The sequence below is a fragment of the Pteropus medius genome, unplaced genomic scaffold (genome assembly GCF_902729225.1).
Source record: "Pteropus medius unplaced genomic scaffold, Ma_sr-lr_union100, whole genome shotgun sequence".
Classification (NCBI taxonomy): domain Eukaryota; kingdom Metazoa; phylum Chordata; class Mammalia; order Chiroptera; family Pteropodidae; genus Pteropus; species Pteropus medius.
In genome coordinates, this window is record NW_024349798.1 from 1,367,960 (window position 1) to 1,388,534 (window position 20,575).

General features: G+C 46.4%; 1 protein-coding gene and 1 pseudogene across 2 annotated transcripts; both read left to right on the top strand.

Annotated features, from left to right (window-relative positions):
• The first annotated feature begins 854 nt into the window (after positions 1 to 854).
• On the top strand, positions 855 to 15,418 carry LOC120620490 (28S ribosomal protein S18c, mitochondrial-like; annotated as a pseudogene).
• CORO1A (coronin 1A) lies at positions 14,361 to 20,052 on the top strand. Of its 2 annotated transcripts, XM_039884592.1 has the most exons (12): positions 14,402 to 14,515; positions 15,519 to 15,657; positions 16,115 to 16,313; positions 17,534 to 17,656; positions 17,755 to 17,884; positions 17,971 to 18,155; positions 18,316 to 18,435; positions 18,660 to 18,764; positions 18,866 to 19,011; positions 19,128 to 19,185; positions 19,298 to 19,513; positions 19,828 to 20,052. In XM_039884592.1, coding segments are annotated over exons 2-12 (1,389 nt in total). In that variant the 5' UTR covers positions 14,402 to 14,515; positions 15,519 to 15,655; the 3' UTR covers positions 19,933 to 20,052. The 2 variants fall into 2 exon arrangements, with proteins under 2 accessions (XP_039740527.1, XP_039740526.1); XM_039884593.1 differs by lacking the exon at positions 15,519 to 15,657 and having other exon boundaries at positions 14,361 to 14,515.
• The last annotated feature ends 523 nt before the right edge of the window (positions 20,053 to 20,575 follow it).

Consider the following 20,575-nt stretch of genomic DNA (forward strand, 5'->3'; position numbering starts at 1 on the left):
GATTTGCCTGTCCCGGACAGACCACAAGTAAAGTTTTTGTTTAATCTGATTAATTTTGGGGTTCTATCTTACAGATAGCTTTTCTTTTTCTTTCTTTTTTTAACGCCTACAACACCTGGTATTCCTAGGTGATCTCCCATCCAAGTACTAACCAGGCCAGACCTTGCTTAGCTTCTGAGATCAGACAAGATTGGGCACATTCAGGGTGGTGGCACAGCTGTAGACTACAGATAGCTTTTCTTGTCAGCAAAATGAAAAAAAAAAAAATTAAAACATAGTACCTAACACCAAAATTATTTTAGGTCTTTTAGGTTCAAGTGATTTATTTCAGCTTTCATTTAATTAAAGCCAGTTTCTTACTAGATACCTTGAAGACATTACTACCAACCTTATCAAAATAAAAAGGACTATGAAGGAATACTATGAACCATTATGTGCCAGTAAATTAGATAGATAGAATGGAAAAAAATCCTAGGAAGACAAAACCTACCGAATTTCAAGAAGAGAGGGAAAATTTGAATAGAGAGATAAAAAGTTAAGAAATTGAATTCATAATAATAATAATAAAAGCTTTCCACAAAATAAAAAGCCCAGGCACAGATGGCATCATTGGTGAATTTGACCAAACATTTAAAGAATTAATACCAATTCTTCGTAAACTCTTCCAGGAAAGAGAAGAGGAAGGGACACTTGTCTAGTTAAGGAACACTTGTCTAGTTTTGGTATTTCCCTGATACCAAAACTAGACAAAGACTTGACAAGAAAAAAATGATAGATCTATATCTCTTATGTATTTAAAGGCAAAAATCTCTACAAATACTAGCAAACAGAATCTAGCAACTATAAAAAGGATTATGGACCATGACCAAGTGATATTTATCCCAGGAATGCAGGGTTGGTTTAGCAAATAAATTAATTTAATACACCATATTATTAGAATAAAGGAAAGAACACAATCGTCAGCATACGCAGAAAAAGCCTTTGATACAATGTAACAGCCTTTCATGATAAAAATATGCAACAAAGTAGAAATAGAAGGGAACCTCCTCTACCTCATAAACAGCATCTATGAAAAACTTGCAGCTGACATCTTACTTTATGGTGAAATTTCCTGAAAGATCAGTTACAAGACAAGGATGTCCACTCTTGCCACTTCTGTTTGACATCGTACTGAGATTCTGGCCAGGAAAATTAGGCAATAAAATGAAATTAAAAGGCATCCAGATTGGAAGTAAGAAGTAAAACTATCTCTATTCACAGATGACATTTTCTTTTATATAGAAAATCCTAATATAGTTACTAAAAAATAAGAACTATGTCACTAATCACCAGGAAACTGCAAATCAAAACCACAGTGAAGAATCACCTCACATCTGTTAGAATAGGCATTATTTTAAAAAGCAGGAAATAACAAGTGCTGGTAAGGATGTGGAGAAATTAGAACCCTTGCGTGCTATTGGTGGGCATGTAAAATGGTGCAGTTACTATGAACATGAGTATGGAAGTTCCTCGAAAAATTAAAACTAGAACTAGCATACGATCTTGTAATCTGACTTCTGGGAATTTATCCAAAAGAATTGAAATCAGGATCTAGAAGAAATATTTGCACACTAATGTCCACTGCATCATTATTCACAATAGCCAAGATACAGAAACAACCCGAATGTCCATTGACAGATGAATGGATGAAGAAAATGTGGTATAGACATACAATGGAACATTATTCAGCCATAAAAAGAAGAAAATCCTGTCACATTCTACAACATGGGTGAAACTCGAGGACATTATGCTAAGTAACAGAAGAGAAAAACTGCATTCTTCCACTATTTGAGCTATCTAAAGTAGTCGGATTCATAGAAACATTAATTAGAGTGATAGTTGCCAAGGGCTGGGGAGAGGAGAAAACAGGAGAGTTGCAATTCAATGGGTATAGAACTTCAGTCATGCGAGATGAAAAAGTTTTACAGATCTGCTGAGCAACACTGTGCAGTTAGCAATAATGTACAACACACTAATTATTGAAAGTAGATCTTGTGCATTTTTTTACTATAATAAAAAAATTGGAACACATTAATGAGTTTAGCAAAGTTGCAGGATACTAGGTGAATATACAAAATCATTTATGATATCATTTGCAATGAACAATCCAAAAAGGAAATTGAGAAAGCAATTCAACTTATAATAGCATCAAAAATAATGAAATCAGAATAAATTTAACAAAAGAAGTACAAAATATATACTCAAACTTCAAATAATTGTTGAACTAAATTTAAGAAGGTCTAAATAGGAGGAGGAACGAGGAACTATCGCAGCTGTGGTTGCTGTTTGCAGTGGTCTAGGGAGGAAAAAGCTGACACACTTCATAATGGCTGCTGTCTGCTTCCCAGATCCTGGAACTCACATGGTGCTGTGGAGAAGCTGTTCACAATCTAAACGTGTAACCAGCAATGAGGACCTGCTTGTCCCAATGGAAAATCTTTATAAGGAGCCTCTTAAAAAATGTATCTTGTGTAGAAAACGTGTAGGTTATAAGAATGTACAGCTTTTGTCCCAGTTTATCTTTCCATTTACTGGATACATTCATGGAAGGCACATAACAGGTTTTTGTGGGAAGAAACAAAAAGAAATCACAAATAATGGGGTTTATACCAGTTACAAACAAGTACCCTGCATATCTCAAAGATGCGAGAGTAAATTATATAATGTTATGATCAATAAACTTGTTTTATAATAAAATAAGGTCTAAATAAAGGGAAAGAGACTCTGTATCCATGGATCAAAAGACATAATGTTGTTAAATTGATCGACAGATTAAACACAATCTCTATCAGAATCCCAGTGGGTTTTTTTGGTAAAATTTGACAAGTATATTCTAAAATTCGTATGGAAACTCAGGAGGTCCAGAATAGACAAAACAATCTTGTAAAAGAACAGAGTTGGAGGACTCACACTCCCCAATTTCAAAACTTACTACCAAGTTATGTCAAGACAGTGTGGATAGGATCTGGAGTCCAAAAATAAACCCATATATCCATGATCAATTAATTTTCAACAAGGGCGCTGAGACCAGTCATTGGGGAAAAGAATAGTCATTGAACAAACGGTGCTAGGATAAATTGTACATACACATGCAAAAGAATGAATTTGGACTTCCTATCTCACATCATATATAAAAATTAATTCAAAATAGATCAAAAGACTATATGTGAAAGCTAAAACTATAAAACTTGGAAGTAAACAGGGATTTTTTTCATGGCCTTGAAAAAATACCCTAATATTTATGTACTTTAAAACACAAGCAACAAAAGAAAAATAGATAAATTGACTTCATCAAAATTTAAAACCTTTGAGCTTCAAAGGACACCATCAAGGAAGTAAAAAAAAAAAATCCACAGAACAAGAGAAAATATTTATAAATTATACATCTTATATAGGACTTACATCCAAAATACATAAAGAACTCTTACAATTCAGTATTTAATAGACAACCCAATTGAAAGTGCGCAAAGAATCTGAATAGACATTCCTCCAAGAAAAATATACAAATGGCCAATAAGCACATGAAAAGATGCTTAACATCATTAGTCATTAAGGAAATGCAAATAAAAAGCACAGTGAGATTCCTTTTCACACTCACTAGGGTGGCTATAATAAAAGAATTAGGTAATAAGTTTTGGCAAGGAAATTTTTATATGGAGGCCACCTACCCTACTTCCCACGACAACTACTGGTCTCATTGGCCAATTTGAGGCAAGTAACCATTCCTGACTCAGTCACTGGCACAAGAAATAGGAGTTCCATAATTGAGTTAGACAAATCATTTGGAGTGAATAGAGGTTGAGTAGGCAACAATCATATCATCACTACAGACTTCCAAAGGAATTTCTAGTTCTTATCATATAGATGATAACAAGGCAAAAACAATAGATGTATACTGCACCATCAGAAACAGCTGGAACATGGTGAGAAAAATCATAACTAACTTAGTGGGTGGTTCTAGAGATCACTTCACTCTTTGGTTCTCAGTTTCTCCGGATGAAGTGGTTCCTTTCAGCTTTGAAATATGTGATTATATATATTGCATTGTGGCAATGGAAAGATGGGTCATGTACATTTCTGTGACTCGAATAAGAATATTAAAAAAAAACTTTATAGCTACCATTCAATTCTTATTACCCTAATATTTACGTACTTTAAGACATGAGAATCTTATCATGAGAAACAGAGGTGATTCAGTGACAATAGCTATCTAAATCATGCAGTTTGGTTTGTGTTTTTGTCCACCCTGAATTTACTTTGGGGAACTATAGTGGTCATATTTGCCTCTCAATATCCATTCTATTTTAAATGATTGGTCTAAGCCTCCATTCTCAGTCCAAGAGGTTAGTAGATGGTTGACTCCACTCTCCCAACTTGAGGAGTGGGTACTTGACTGAGGCGTGGCCACTTAGTCTGTTCCCTCTCCCTGGCCACAGGGATTGGTTCAAGGATGGGTAAGCGACCCCAGCAGGCCCAATGAGAGTTAGCCTGTGACTTTTGCTGGAAAAGAGGAGCTCTCTCTTTCTTGGGGTTGTCCGTCTGGAAGGTTATAAATCTGGAGCTTCTGGTGGTCATCTTTGCCACCACTGGAGAGAACCTGCTCAAAAATTTAACACATAGAGAAGAAAGAGAATCTCGATGATCTTGACAGCATCATTTGAGCATCTGGATCCAGTCTCTGGACTTATCGGTTGTGTAAACCACTAAATTCCTTTATCTATCTATCTATCTATCTATCTATCTATCTATCTATCTATCTATCTATCTATTTTTGCTTCCATTGGTTTAAACTGTTTCTGTAACGGCAACCCAAAAAGACCTGACTAATAAATATGAATTCCTTGCTTATAGTTTGAATTAAATGCTCTTATGCTGTATAAATGAGAGTAAAATCTGGATATAGACGAAAGGAAATGGGTTCAGAAATAGCCACATACAAAGTGAAAAAAAAAGTTATAGTTATTTTATTTTACTCAAGAGCTACTACATCCCTTTTTCTTTCCCTATTTGGTTTTATTTACCATAAGGAAGGAAACAGGACACCTTATGGATATTTGAAAACACCTAAAGACTTAGCGTCCACTTGTTCTGTGTGTAAATGGCAGTCAGGTGTGAAAAAGAGAAAAAGATCTTGTCTCAAACGGAGTAACATGGTGCCGTGGGAGTTCAGACCCAGGATTTTGTTCAGACTCTGTCTATCTGTGGTCTTTGGGTTTCATCACCTGTAAAAAGAGAAAGCTGGACTAAGATCCCTTCTAGTATTGATGTCCTTAGATTCTATTGCAGACATCTCCAGGAGGGCTGTAGGAAGGATTTGTATCACTTACCAATAGCCCGCCTGGGGCTGACAAGGCTTTGGGATAGAATTATCCCTGGGGTCATGTGAGGTAAGCTTGGTTTGTTAATTCCAAAATGGAAGCTGATCAGTAGTGAGTCTGGCTTTTGAAAATGCAGTGTGGTGGAAATAAATCAAGCTGGGGCCTTCTTTGCTGAATGGCCTTTGCTTTATGTGCTTGTCAATTCTGCTTTTAAAATCATTCGAACCCAGCCTGTTGGCTGTTCATCTCACCTTGACTCTGAGAGCCTAGAAAGCCTGGGACGCCCTTGGCTTCATGCACAGCTAGATCGAGGGCTCAACAAAGTCATCAGCTCAATCTCTGTCTCTCTCTTTCCCATTCCTCATGCCCACTTGGTTTTTGTTTGTTGGCTTCATTTTCAGAAAGGTTTTCTCACATACTGACAGAAATGGCTCCAAAAAAGACATTGATTGGCCCTGCTTCCACCCCTGGATCAGCTGAGCTGGACAGGCACCAATTCTACATCTATTATTCTGAGGAATAAAGGAGGAATCTTGAAATGAGATTGACATGGTCAGATCTGTGCATTAGGGAGATGGAGTCTGGTTGAGGAATAGGGATTGGGAGCAATGAAGGAGACTGGAATCGGGGAAATTATTTTGGCTCTCGGAATCATTCTGGGTAAAAATGAGGAGGGTCGCACAGGGTAATGGCAGTGGGAACAGGGTGGATTGGCCAGGAAAGAAAATATTGGAGATTGAATGTATAAGAGTTGGTTGCTTATCAGTGTTGGGAAAGAAGAATTTATGTTAATTGAATGCCAACCACAGGTTGGGCCCTGTGCTGGGGAAATAAAACTCAGTCTGGAAGAGGAGCCGGACCTGTAAACAATTACTGTCTAGTGTACTAATTACCACAATAGAGGGATGCACCAGGGCCCACTAGCACAGGGGAGAAAAGAAATCATTTAAGGAGAGGCTATGTGGGGTAGGGAGGTGTAAGGGAAGACTTCACAGAGAAGGAAATTTTGACCTGAGCCTTAAAGGATAAGTCAGGTATGTAAGAGTTTGATAGCAAAAAGGAGTAAGGGATTTTAGGCCTGTGTCGAGGGCAAAGAACAGAGTCCCAAAACTTGTTGGCCAGAAAAACCACATCCAAATCAAAGACATTTAGTGTTGCTCACGTAACATTTTTAGAAAAATTTTAATTAGTTGCCAGCATCGGACAGATCTGGAACTTTTGTATAAAAAAATCCGTATTTCTAACTTGTCTTGAAAACCCAGGTTTAGCTACACAAGGCCCACATTCCCGCGTGGCAGCAAAAGGCTAGTTCAGCCCCAGCCGTTCTATTCCGTTATAATTCCCCAGATCCGCATCGACAATTCATGTTACCTGCCTAGTCCTCTGAGACGGTCACAAAGTTTTGGAGTTGTTCACTCCTCAGCAGGGAACCGGAACTCTACTCTTCCCCTATAGACATCTGAGGGTTCAGCCTCTGAACCAGAAGAATGAGGGAGTGCGTAGAGCTTGGGTAATGAAGAGCAGCGAGGCCAGAAAGGGGAAGGTCACGAAGGGCCTCATGTGCCATGCTGAGGTGCCGCGTCCGGCAAGTGGTAAATCCTGCCATGTCCAGCACGGCCCTAGAAAATAAACCTGAGTGGGAACGGTGGGAGATGAAGATAAGAAAGAAGACAGAAAGCGGGGATCAGGAGGTCCACTGCCCACTGATGGTGAACAGTGGTGCAGCTTTATTTTCGCAAGCTGCTTTTATACAGGATCATAATAATTGGCATAAGCAGTTTCCCTTAGGCATAACAACACTGTTTCTTCTACTTCCCAAGTCATATCTTCTCAGGACCTTCAGCTCGTTTGCCTGCCTGCGTCTATGTTTATACTTTCTTGTTCTCAGAAGGAGTCTGCAGAGGCGAGGTAAACCTTGGCTGCCCTCACAGATTGTAAGGACCTTGTCAGCTTACAACCCGCTCTCCACACTGAGGGAGCTTCAACTTTTTTCTAGAGGTGCTGAGGAGCTGGTAGTTTTGTAAGGTGGCCGTGTTATGACCAGGAGAGTGGCTCTGGCAATGCGGTAAAAGATGAATCAGGGAAGGTGATTAGTTAGGGAGCCAGTGCAATGATCCAAGCAACACAACTCAGGCAGTGGTGGTGGGCATGGAGAGAAAGGGAGAGATTCCATGTCAAGACTTCCTCCTCTGCGAGGCCCGCCCCACGGTGCTAAAGGGACATGCAATTCAGGCCATACAGTTGGCAGTCAGAAGTAGGGAGTGATGACTGCAGGTTTGGACCACAGAGGCTGATTGAGGTTTGTCAAAGTGTGTGGTTGAAGCTGCGGACGTGGATGAGATAGTGCAGGGAGTTTGGGTGTGATGAGACGAGGCGGGGTCCTGGGGAGCACGCCACACATATCACGTTAAGCAAAGGAAGAGATGCTCTGCAAAGGATTGAGAGAGAGAGAGAGCTGCAGAGCAGAGAACCAGGGGAGAGTGGAGCCCAGAGGCCAGAGAAAGGAAAGATCCCAGAGGGAATGGCCACCAAAATGTGCTTGTATGACTAATGATCAGGTAACCAGTGGCCTTGGTGAGGGCCAGTCTGTGTGGAATGGTAGAAGCATAACGCAGACTCATGTAGGTGGAAGAGTAAGTAGGAAATGAGGAAGTGGAGACAGTGAGTGTAAACAGCTCTTTCAAGAAACTACTGCGAACAGTAAGAATGTGATACGGAAGTGGTTTAAGATTGCCAAATTGAGAGAGGTTCTCCCAAAGACACAGGGGACTTAAGCTTTTTTTTATTACTGAAGAGAGAGGGTCTGTGGAGAGGAGAACTTGGCAGGACGGGAGAAAGGGGTTAAGTGATGGAGTGAGCTCACTGAGGAAATGGGCAGGAATGTGTCCCGAGAAGGTGGAATCAACCTTGGGCCCGAGGAGAATACCTCCTCTATGATAAAAGTCTATGGCTGTTTATAGAAGATGGAGATGCTGTTGCTGGTGGGAGCAGAGGGGTCAAAAGAATTCTCACCACTCTTCTCCATAAAATCAGAGTAATGAAGGGGTGGAAGGCAGCCTGAACAGATAGCTAGTGAGAAGGTTGACTTAGGCCTGAGCCTGTGGGCATGGCATCCTTACATGGCTCCTGCTTAAGGCTGGAATTGGTTCTTGAGTGTGGGACAGGGCTGAGGCTGCAGGTGGATGGAAGACCATAGCCGTGAGAAGGCCCGTAACCTCTTGCAATGAAATCCTGTCACCTCTTTACTTAGAAACTTATGCGGGCTTCTACTTGCCTACAAGAGCGCGCTCCTTAAGAAGACAGAGGCTGAGGTCCCTCACGATCTGCCTCCTGCTGATCTTCCCAGTTTTGTCACTTTCTCCTTTATCTCAAGCACTTGAAGTTTCAGCCATGGAGAAGAGTGCACCATTCCCTAAAATGTCATTGTTTTTGCCTCATCTTGATCTAAATTGCTTTTCTCCCTCTCCCCTTCCTTCTTTGCTTGGCAAATGCCTATTCAAGACCCAGTTTAAATGTGATGTCATCCATCCAGTCCACTAACATCTATTGAGTGTCTACCATGTTTCAGTCCTGGTTCGCCCTCCTGACTCTATTGCTCTCCACCTTTGTGCACACCTCTGCTTCGAGAGGTCATCCGGACAGTTTGAATGGACTCATGGGTTTCAGAGTCAGGAAGATTTGTATTTGAATTCCAGTTTATATGACCTTCAGTAGGTTGCTTATCTCCTCTGAGCCTCAGCTTTGCCATCTGTACAGAGGGACAATAAAATACCTCAGAGGGCTCTTAAGACTCTTTAGTGATGAAATGTTAGCGTAACACTAAGGACCTAGTGCTGGTTGGAGCAGTCAGGACTCTTGGTTGTAAGTGATAGAACATAATTTTCTCTCTTTTTTCCCTTTTATAATTCTTTAATGTCACCACATATTTGTCCCCTTTACTCCGTCTACCTCCCTCCTCCCACCTCCCCACCACCCTCTGATAACCACTAGTTTATTGTCCCTGTCCATGAATCTCTGTTTGTTTGTCCTGCTCATTTATTGCTTTTAGGTTTATATCCCACATATAAGTGATATCATATGGTTTTCAACTTTTTCTGTCTGGCTTATATCACTTAGCATGATTATCTCAAGGTCCATCTATGTTGTCACAAATGGCAGTATTTCATCTCTTCTATTCCTTCGTATATATGTACCACAGTTTCTTTAGCCAATCATATTGTGGGACACTTTGTTTGCTTCCCTGTCCTGGCCACAGTGAATAATGCTGCTAGGAACATCGGTGTGCAAATATCTTTAGATATGAGTTTTCAAGTCTTCAGGGTAAATACCCAGCAGAAGGATTGCTAGATCATTAAGATAGATCAATTCTTAGTTTCTTTTGTCTTTATTCATATTATCCATCTTGTCCAATTCTTTGTTTTTAGAGGAACCTCCATACTGTTTTCCATAGTGGCTGTACCAATTTGCAGTCTCACCAGCAATATATGAGTTCTTTTTTCTCTGCATCCTCTCCAACATCTGTAATTACTTGTCCTGTTGATAATAGCTATTCTAACAGGTGTGAGATGGTATCATTGTGGTTTAGATTTGCATTTCCCTAATAGCTAGCGATGTTGAGCATCTTTTCATATATTTGTTGGCCATTTGTATGTCTTCTAGGGAGAAGTGTTTGTTCAGGTCCTCTGCCCATTTTTGATTGGATCGTTTGTTGTTGTTTTTTTTTTCCTTGTTATTGAATTGTATGAGTTCTTTGTACATTTTGGATATTAGGCTGTTATTGGAGGCATTGCTTGCAAATATATTTTCCCATTTGAGTGGTTGTTCCTTTACCTTCCTGATGGTTTCTTTTGCTGTGCAGAAGCTTTTTAGTTTGATGTAGTCTCATTCATTTATTTTAGCTTTTATTCCCCTTGCCTTTGAGGTCAAATTTATAAAATCCTCTTTAAGTCTAAGGTTCATGAGTTTAGTTCCTGTTTTCTTCAATGCACTTTATTGTTTCACTTCTTATATTCAGGTCCTTAATCCATTTTGAGTTAATTTTGGAGTGTGGTGATAGACAACAGTCTAGTTTCATTCTTTTGCAGGTGGCTTTCCAGTTTTCTCAGCACCATTTACTGAAGAGGCTTTCCTTTCTCCCTGTATGTTTTTGGCTTTTTTGTTGAAAATCATTTGCCCATATAAACATGGGTTTATTTCTGGACACTCGATTCTGTTCCACTTTTCTGTGTGTCTGTTTTTCTGCCAACACCATACCGTTTTGGTTATTGTCACTTTGTAGTATAATTTGACATCGGGCAGAGTGATGCCTTCAGCCTTGTTCTTTTTCTCAGGATGGCTTTGGCAATTCGGGGTCTTTTGTGCTTCCATAAAAATCTAATGATTTTTTTGAACCTAATTTTTAAAATCTTCTTTTACAGTTGATTTGTTTGGATCTGATTCTAAAGAAAGTCTGTGTATTACAGTTGGTCGATATATTTTTTAAGACCTTTTTAATATGATTCCTTCCTCTTTTTTTTTAGGCGAGGCAACTCTTGGTTGACCTCACAAATTGCAAGGATCTTGTCAGCTTACAATCCCTTATTTATTTGTTTGTTTGTCTGTTTATTTATTTATTTTTATACCTACAGTACCTGGTCTTCCTCGGTGGCCCGACCCTGCTTAGCTTCCAAGATCAGACGGGATCGGGCTTGTTCAGGATGGCATGGTCGTAGATCCCTCCTTTTTTAAAATGCTATGTATTTGTTGAAGCCAGATCATTTGTCCTATAAAATTTTCCAAGTTCCAGATTTAGGTAATTGTTTCCTTGTGGTGTTATTTAACCTGTTCTTCTGTCCCTTATTTATTATAAACTAGTAGTTAGATCTGGAGACTTGATTAGATTCAAAATGATAAGGATGGTGATTTTGGCAAGAAAACTACAAATATGCTGCTACATATTATTGCATCATTTTATCAGAGGCACATGATGTCTGCTTGTCTTACTTTTTATGATGTTAAGATTGACTGCTGGGTTCATTTTTTTAGGTGATCACGGAAATTTGAACATAACTTGGGTATTAGATAATGTTAAGAAATTATTGTTAAATTTTTTAGGTGTAATTATGTATCACATAATGGTATTGTGCTTGGTAAAATAAAAATTCTTATCTGACATGCAATAACATAGATGAATCGCAAAACATTATGCTGAATGAAAAAAGCCAGATGCATTATGTATGATTTCATTTGTATGGAACATTCTAGAATAGGAAAAACTAATCTATACTGACATAAAGCAGATCTGTGGTTGCCTGGGGCTGAGGGTAAAGATCGATTGTAGAATAGCATGAGGAAAATTTTTAGAGATGATAGCAGTATTCCATATCATGATTATGAGGTTAATTATAAGGGTTTATATCTTTGTCAAAACTAATTGAACCATGCACTTAAAATGAGATGTGTTTTATTGCATGGAAATAAAGATGAACTTTATTGTATGTAAATAAATTTGATTTTAAAAGGGAACAAGGTTACAACTGGAGTAGAAAGAATCCATTCAAAATAGTCACAAAACCATAATACCTATGTGGAAAATAATGTATGAATTTGGCAGCCTGGAAGGGCCTCTGGTCCTGTCTCCCTTTATGATGGGTGTACCAGTCAGAACTCTTTCAGTAGCAAGAGTGAGAAATCCAACTCAAACTTAATGTCCTATGGAGAAAAAGGAAGTTATGCCTTATGCAACAGAAAGGTTAAGGGGTTCAATGCAGCTTGATCCATGTACTCAAACGATGTCATGAATGTGTCTTCAAATCTTGTGTCCTCTGTGGAAGCTCATTCTGGCCAGCTTTTCCTACATAGTGACAAGATGCTCACTACTAGTGCTGGGCTTACAGCCTGTCAGCTTACTAAACCCCAGTGGAAAGAGGAGCTTCTTTTTCCTAGCAGTATCAGTAAGTCTGCTTCTCATTATGTAGACCTGAGAATGCCCAACCCTGAACCAACCGAAAACAGTTGCTTTGACTGGGGAAGCATGCGCCATGCGCCTACCCTGGACCTCCCCATGAACCTCAGGGATTGCCAGTGAGGAAAGTTTTGTTTCCCAAAGGAAAATCTGGATGTGGCCGCCAGTAAAGAGGGGATGGTAAGATGCTGGGCCAGCAGCACCCTGCAGGAACACCCTCCAACACCCCTCATTGAAGACGTGAACCCCTTCTTAAACACACAGAGAACCTCAGGGCAGGGCCTTCACTGCTCACCGTGGAACTAACTCTCACTCTTGTGTTCACTGGGTATCACTTTCCCATCACTTCCACCACGGGCCTTGCATCTGTCCCCTGCAGCAGCCCCATACCTGTCTGCCCCATCTCGCACTGCAGCCTAACCAGAAGGTGAAAGCGGCATCTGTGCTCCCCCAACCTTTGTCTCTCCAGGCCTGTCAGGCTCATTGCCTTTGTGGATGTGGTTTTCGGGTCCCTCACCAACATGTTTGTTCTCTGCTTGGAAATTAAGTGCTCCAGGGCTGAAGGCAGTGTGTGCCTGAGTTTCCTCTCTGTGAAATGGTGGTGGTATCTGCCACTAGGGGCGTTGTGAGGGTTAAATGACAGTAGCGTATTTTTAGTGTTTAGAACACTGCCTGGCACATAGTAGTCACTCAGTAAACACCAGCTGTTATTCTTATCACTGCAACTGGAGACTGCACAGCAAAGTCCCTGCCCAGCCTTGCCCAATAGCGGGCTCTCGGGTACAATACAACCCACTGGTTTTTACAACAGAATAATCTGTAGAACACTTTCACATACATTGTCTTATTTGAGCCTCATAGCTTCGTGAGGTGGGCAGGACAAATTGTATTTATCCCCCATTGACAGATGAAGAAACTGAGGTTCAGAGGAGTTGGACCTCTTGCCCAAGATCATTCAACCAATCAGTGGTGGAGGTAGGATTTGAACCTGTATCTTGGAAAAGCCACATTATGGGGCCTTTGCTCAGGCTGTCCCTCAGCCTACAAGACCTTCTCTAGTCGCACCTGGTGGCTCTTTCTCATCCTTTCAGGTCCAGCCCAAATGTTCTGTAAATAGTAATAATGATAAAAGCTAATCTTTATTAAGCACTTACTATATTCCAGATGAGGCGCATAAGGCTTTTCTTTCCCCATTATCTTACGAGGTAGGTATGACTCTGTTACAGAGGGGTAAACTGAGGCTGAGAGAGATTAAGTAACATGACCAAGGTCACTCAGTGGGTGTGACAGCCAGGAGCGAAACTCATAAAGCCCTCTGATTCTAGAATAGACCTTTCGTGCCCTCTGCATTGCTACCTCCAGAAGCCGGTCTCTGTATCCAAGGATGGGCACAGATCCCTCCTTCCTCCCAAGTCTGAAGTCCGGGCTTCCACCCCTGCCTAGCTCCCTCCGAGCTGTCATTTGCTCCCCTCATTCCAGCAGACTGAGAGCTTTTCGGAGGCAGGAACCTGACTCATTCACCTTTGTAGCCCCTGCACAGACAGGTGCTCTATATGCAGGGCAAAGGTGCCCCTAAATGAAGTCATGAGACCTAAGAGGTTAAGTGACTCTTCTGAGGCAACTCATTTGTAAATACAGGAGCCTGTGCAAGACCCGGGGTCTCCTGGGTGCAGGTCCGTGCGGGGCTCTCCCTCATTCTTGCCTGGTCCTGTGCTCTGCTCCGGGTCTGTGAGGAGAGAGAAGGCAGCATAGCCTTAGCCGGCGGTGGTCATGGGGGCCTGTACGAAAGCCTGATGGGCCTGATGTGCCTGATGCCAGGCAAAGAATGGCAAGTAGGCTGGGAGAGGACTGAAGGAGGGAAGCAGGAACAAGATATTTTTGCGTTTTGACATTAAAAAAGTGCGGATTAGATTGTCAGCAACTGGCCAGCTGAGTCTGTCTTGGTTTGGAACTGGCAGCGCAGGGCGCCGAGCTTCTGGGCAGACAGAGGGAGGAGAAGGAGGCTGCGGGCTAGTGGGGCGAGGCGGCGCCTCCGCGGAGGGAAGGGCTCTCCCTTTAAGAGCTCCGCCCAAAGGGGCGCTGCCACCCCTCAGGAGGCGGGCAGCCGCCGCTTCTCATTCATTGTCTTGACAAGAGCATCCTCAGCAGGCAGTCTCTGGCTCCTCCGGCGCCTTCCTCCTCCTTTCCCTCCTCCATTTGGGGGTCTCAGCAGCAGGTAAGCATGGAGTCCCCAGGGAAGGGACTAGGCATCACTGCCCTGGGCCACCTGTGGGGCAGGCATGAGCTTGGCAGAAGCCGACTGTGGGGGTGGATGGACTGTCAGAGCAGGGCTGGTGTTGGGATGAGGACAGAGCTCGTGCTCACCCTGTGTGGAGAGGATGAGCCTGAGGGTGTGGGTGCACGTGGGAGGGTCCATCTGTGTGTCCAAGAGCGCCACGGAAGAGGCAAGGGTGAGAGGCCACGGCAACCAAGATGGAGGTAGGGGAGCCAGGGATCAGGACACATGCGGCCAGACTCTCCCCAGAATGGGAGTCTTTGGGGTGGGGGGTGGGAGAGGCAGGGTGGGGTGAGCAAAAGCAGCTGCCCTGAGCTTGGAGACAGGAAGGGGTTCAGAGCAAAACAAGAAAAGACCAAGTTCCCCTTTTGGTGGTTTCCGGGCCTGGTACCTGCGGTGGGGGAGGAGGCTGGGTGGGGCGATGGCTTCCTGTCCCCCAACCTCCAGTTTGGGCCTCCCTGCTCCCCAGACCCAGCTTCTCACCTGGGAATGACCCCCTGCCCCCAGACTGTTTCTCCTCACAGTGACACATGCTGCTCACTGGGAGCCTCCTGGAGACTCACAGGATGGACCAGGGGGTTTGGAGCCCCCAGTGAGAAGGGCCAGGCCCTAAGGCCTGGCAAATGGGTAAAACTGGGGAGGTGGAGTAGAGGCCCTGGCAAGGGTGCCCTCCCAGCAGGCGGCATAGCCCTTATGCTCCCCAGGCCCCCATCTTGGTGCTTAGGGAGCCAGAGGCAGTCCCCTCGTCTCTGCTTACCCTCCACCTAGCTGGACCTCAAAGAAGTCAGCACCAGCCTCTCCCTTCCTGTGTACAGTTCCAGTGGGGGTGGAGATGGCTCTTAGGGCACCTGCTTAAGTGGAGGCGAGACGCAGAGGAGTGGGGAGGAGGAGAAGCGGAACTGGAGCCATCCGCCTGAGCCATCTGCCCCTTTCTGGTGCCTAGAGACCTACTGGGGAAGCCATTCTGCCACTGAAGATGTGCCTCCTGGGCAGGCCCACGCACCGCTTCCCTCTGCGTGTCCAGCCCTGTGCCAGGAGGCAAGGGAGGCCAGCCCTGCCCCTGCCTATAGGAAGCTCCCCATGTGGGTATGAGGGATGTGAGGTCCAACACTGAGACTGAGAGAAACCCCCTCCACACTGTCTGCACTGAAGCCCTGGAGTGTGAACCTTCAAAGAGAAAGGCTGTGTCTGTCAGCCAGCCAGTCATTTGACAAATCACACTAGGTGCTGCCTCACACCAGGCCCTGCTGTGGAGGCCCAGGGCACTGAAGGGAGGCCTGAGGGGGTGTGGAGAAGGTGGGCCTTGCAGGTTAGCTGGGAGTGAGGAGGGGTGGGGACGGCAAGAGGCGGGTGAGGGGAGCAGGATGTCAGTTACAGAAGAGAGTGAGGGGCAGGGAGCCCTGGACTATGATGCTGGAGACATCAGCTGAGACGTTAAGCAGCAAGCTGAGGGGTGGTCTGGGGGAGACTGGGAACACCATAAGGTCAGAGTCGACCTGAAGGGAGAAAAGCTCTCAACCCCAGTGCCACCCCCTCCAGGATGAGCCGGCAGGTGGTTCGCTCCAGCAAGTTCCGCCACGTGTTTGGACAGCCGGCCAAGGCCGACCAGTGCTATGAGGATGTGCGTGTCTCACAGACAACCTGGGACAGTGGCTTCTGCGCTGTCAACCCCAAGTTCGTGGCCCTGATCTGCGAGGCCAGTGGGGGAGGGGCCTTCCTGGTGCTGCCCCTGGGCAAGGTGAGCCTCTGGAGCCCTGGGAGCAGCATTCCTCCACCTAAGGTGGCCTCTGGCCATCCAATGTCCCCCTCAGGGTCATGATTAGGTTACTGTCAGCAAGCCTTCCTAGGCCACAGTGTTGGCATCTGTAAAACTGAGCTGGGCCAGATGAGCCTTAAGCTTTCTCCAGCTCTTATATGGAAGCTGAAGCTCAGAGGGGAGATGACATGAGAATGATCACACAGCGAGTGAGTCCTGAGACCCAGGGTCTCCCCAAGCCTCAGCTAGGGCTTTCTCCTTTCAGGAGCACAGAGAAGGCAGGGCTGGGGTCTGGGCAGGCCCAGCAGTACTCTTAGGGTTGGGAGGAACTCCGGGTCTCGGCCTGTCCAAGCCTTTGGGAACCCAGCAAGCTCTGGCCCCCAGCCCATAGATAGGGATGATGTAAGAGGCCCTTGCCCCTGCCCCAGCCCTGCCTTCCTTCTGATCCTGTCCCCCTGCTGTCTGTTGACCCCCACTCCTAGCACAGTCCTGTGCTCTTGGGGGGTGAGACAGGAAGGGGAGATCAGCCCTAAGTTGTTACCTTAAAAGGGCCGATGGAAGCAAAAAGAAGAGGAAGTGGTTGTCAGGGTGAGAGCTAGGCCCTCTCTTCACTCAGGAAGCTCTCTGCAGCAGCTGTCCCCGGAAGTGGCCATTTCCAAACCTCCGCTCCTACCTAGGGGCCAGTTATGCCAGACTTCCCCGATCTCTCTCCATTTGGAAGGACCCGTGCCCACAGCTCCACCATTCACACAAAATTCCCTGGGGAATCCTAATTCAACACAACTGACCTCCCACCCCAACCTGTCCCAGGCCTAGGGCTTTGGCCTATTTGCCATGGAAGCCTCACTCAGGGAAGCCGCGGTGGGGGTGCAGGCCCTGAGGGCACGAATGAGAAACTGAGATAGAGATGGCAGGAACTTGGACGGGGTCTGACAGTAAGGCAGCACCAGGACCCAGCACGGCCCTCGTGCCCAATCCTGCACCCCCAATCTGTGCTTCCTGTGGCCAGCCCTCCTGAGTTTCCCTGAAAGCTCTGGCATGAGGCATACAGAGGACCAAATCTTCCCACCCTGGACCTGCTCTGCCTCCCAGGGATCCTGCATCCTTCCTCTCTGTGTCTCTCTGAAGGGGCATGGAGTGGGGGATGGGTTGAGTTTGGAAGGCAAAAGCACCTCCCTCAGAGGCCCTTCTGTGCCCTCTAGACTGGACGTGTGGACAAGAATGTGCCAATGGTCTGTGGCCACACAGCTCCCGTGCTGGACATTGCCTGGTGTCCGCACAATGACAATGTCATTGCCAGTGGCTCCGAGGATTGCACAGTCATGGTAAGTGAGTGGTGGTGGGGACACAGGGGCAAGGAGGGGACTCCAGGACAGGATCAGACATTTGGAGCTCCCATGATTCACTCACCCCTTCTCTGCAGGTGTGGGAGATCCCAGACGGGGGCCTGACACTGCCCCTGAGGGAGCCCGTTGTCACCCTGGAGGGCCACACCAAGCGCGTGGGCATCGTGGCCTGGCACCCCACAGCCCAGAATGTGCTGCTCAGTGCAGGTGCCTGGGGGGAGAAGAGGGGCGGGCTGGTCACCTGACAGCGAGCAGGGAGGCTGAGGGCCTCTGACACTGGGGGCATCACCCAGGTTGTGACAACGTGATCCTGGTATGGGACGTGGGCACTGGGGCTGCCGTGCTGACGCTGGGCGCAGATGTGCACCCAGACACAATCTACAGCGTGGACTGGAGCCGAGATGGTGCCCTCATCTGCACCTCCTGCCGTGACAAGCACGTGCGCATCATTGAGCCTCGCAAAGGCACTGTTGTAGCTGTGAGTTGCTATGCACTGTGACCTTTGACCCCGGGACCTTCACCCCTCCTACCCACCACCAACTTGGCCCCTAGATGCTGCCCTCTCTTGCCTCTGGCTGGGGTCTGGCCCTTACGATGTGTGGGTGTATGCCTAACCGACCGCCTCCCTTTCCGTCCAGGAGAAGGACCGTCCCCACGAGGGGACCCGGCCCGTGCGTGCCGTGTTTGTGTCAGATGGAAAGATCCTGACCACGGGCTTCAGCCGCATGAGTGAGCGGCAGGTGGCGCTGTGGGACATGGTGAGTGAGGGCATGGAGCAGAAAATCAAAAAACGAGGCTTAGTCTCTGCCCTGTCACCTGCTTGGCTGCGTGCCCATGGGCGTGTTTATCCACGGTAAGATGGGGGTTTCCACTGGTTGGTCTGTGAGGGTCCCCTCAACCCTGGGTCACTTCCCAGTGAAGAGCACCACCCCAGGGCCTGACATGGCCCCAGTTCATTGTCACCTCCCACCCGTCTCTACAGAAGCACCTGGAGGAGCCGCTGTCCCTACAGGAGCTGGACACGAGCAGTGGCGTCCTGCTGCCTTTCTTTGACCCTGACACCAACATTGTCTACCTCTGTGGCAAGGTGGCTCAGTTGCGCAGGGGCTCAGGGGAGGGAGGTGGACACAGGGACTCGGCTAGAGGACTCTGTTGGTGTTGATCCTCCCTTACGTTCGCCATCTGCAGGGTGACAGCTCTATCCGGTACTTTGAGATCACTTCCGAGGCCCCATTCCTGCACTATCTCTCTATGTTCAGTTCCAAGGATTCCCAGCGTGGCATGGGCTACATGCCCAAACGTGGCCTGGAGGTGAACAAGTGTGAGATTGCCAGGTGACTGACCTCTGACCCTGATCTGAACATGCTCCTTGGCCAGCACTGACCTATGCTGACCCTTCAGTCCCAGCCCAACTATGCTGTGGGCGCTGCTCACCTTCCTGTTTCCACAGATTCTACAAGCTGCATGAGCGGAGGTGTGAGCCCATTGCCATGACAGTGCCTAGAAAGGTGATGCTCCCATGTCCCTCCCTGGGGTACAGGCCAGTCACTGAGTTTGCAGAGTTGCAGGGTGGTGGTGTGGCCTAAATACTCTCTTAACCAGCCCTGACTTCGCCCACAGTCGGACCTGTTCCAGGAGGACCTGTACCCGCCCACGGCAGGGCCTGATGCTGCCCTCACAGCAGAAGAGTGGCTGGGGGGTCACGATGCTGGGCCCCTCCTTATATCCCTCAAGGATGGCTATGTGCCCCCAAAGAGCCGGGAGCTGAGGGTCAACCGGGGCCTGGACACGGGGCGTAGGAGGACAACACCAGAGGCCAGTGGTTCTCCCAGCTCGGTGAGAGGTGGATGGGAGCCTGGGCATCAGGATGGGAAGATGGGGTAGGGCAGGGGCTGCTGCTGACGTGGTCGTTGGCCCAGTGGAAGAAGGCTGGTGTTTGAGGCAGCCCAAACTCACAGTGGGGCTGGGAGTGGGTGATCCTGAGGCCTCAGGAAACAGGTTTCAGGTTTATAGGCCTGCAGCAATTTGGGCAGCAGCTGGCTGAGACATAAAGGCCCAAGCCCTAGGGCTCTTGGGAGGGGTCTTAATGGATGCCAGGGTAAGAGGAGCCCAGGATGGAGGTAGGCCTAACGCAGCGCTGGATTCCCCAGGATGCCATATCCCGGCTGGAGGAGGAGATGAAGAAGCTCCAAGCCATGGTGCAAGAGCTACAGAAGCGCTTGGATAGGCTGGAGGAGACAGTCCAGGCCAAGTAAAGCACTCCAGGGCCTTTGGCTGGGGCCTGCCACATTGCCTCCCTCTGTTCCATTCACATTCCCACTCGTCAGGCCACAGTGGCAGATAAATAACAATAAAATGGCTTTATTTTCTGGTATCTCTCATACTCTGATGACTGGTCGCCTGAATGCTGGGTCTGCTGAACTGACCTGCCACGAGCTTCCTCCTCTGTAGCCTTGATGAGACTGACCCATAGCAGGAGCTGAGGATGCCTCTGAATGCCATAGACCATAGAACAGGTCTTGGTGGGTGAGAGCCACCCCATACTGAAATGGGTTGAGGGGCTGCCGTTTTCCAGCTGGCAGGTCTGAGCTACTCAAGGCCCTCGCCTGGGGCCTCAATAATTTCCACGTTTACTTCAAATCTGCCTTTTCTAGTGAACCACATCAGGTTGCATGCAATTGTACTGACACTGTTGTTTGTGGGAAAACAATGGGCATTTATGTGACATCTTTCAAACTGTAGGCCCCAGAGATCAAAATAAGGGGTCCCTAGGTAAGGAGAAAACTTAGAACCATAGTAACGGCCCAATCCTAGCTTACAGGTGAGGAAACTGAGGCACAGAATAGGCAAGGTGCTCGCTGAAGGGCAGATTCTAAGTCATGTTCTCAGTCTCCCCTT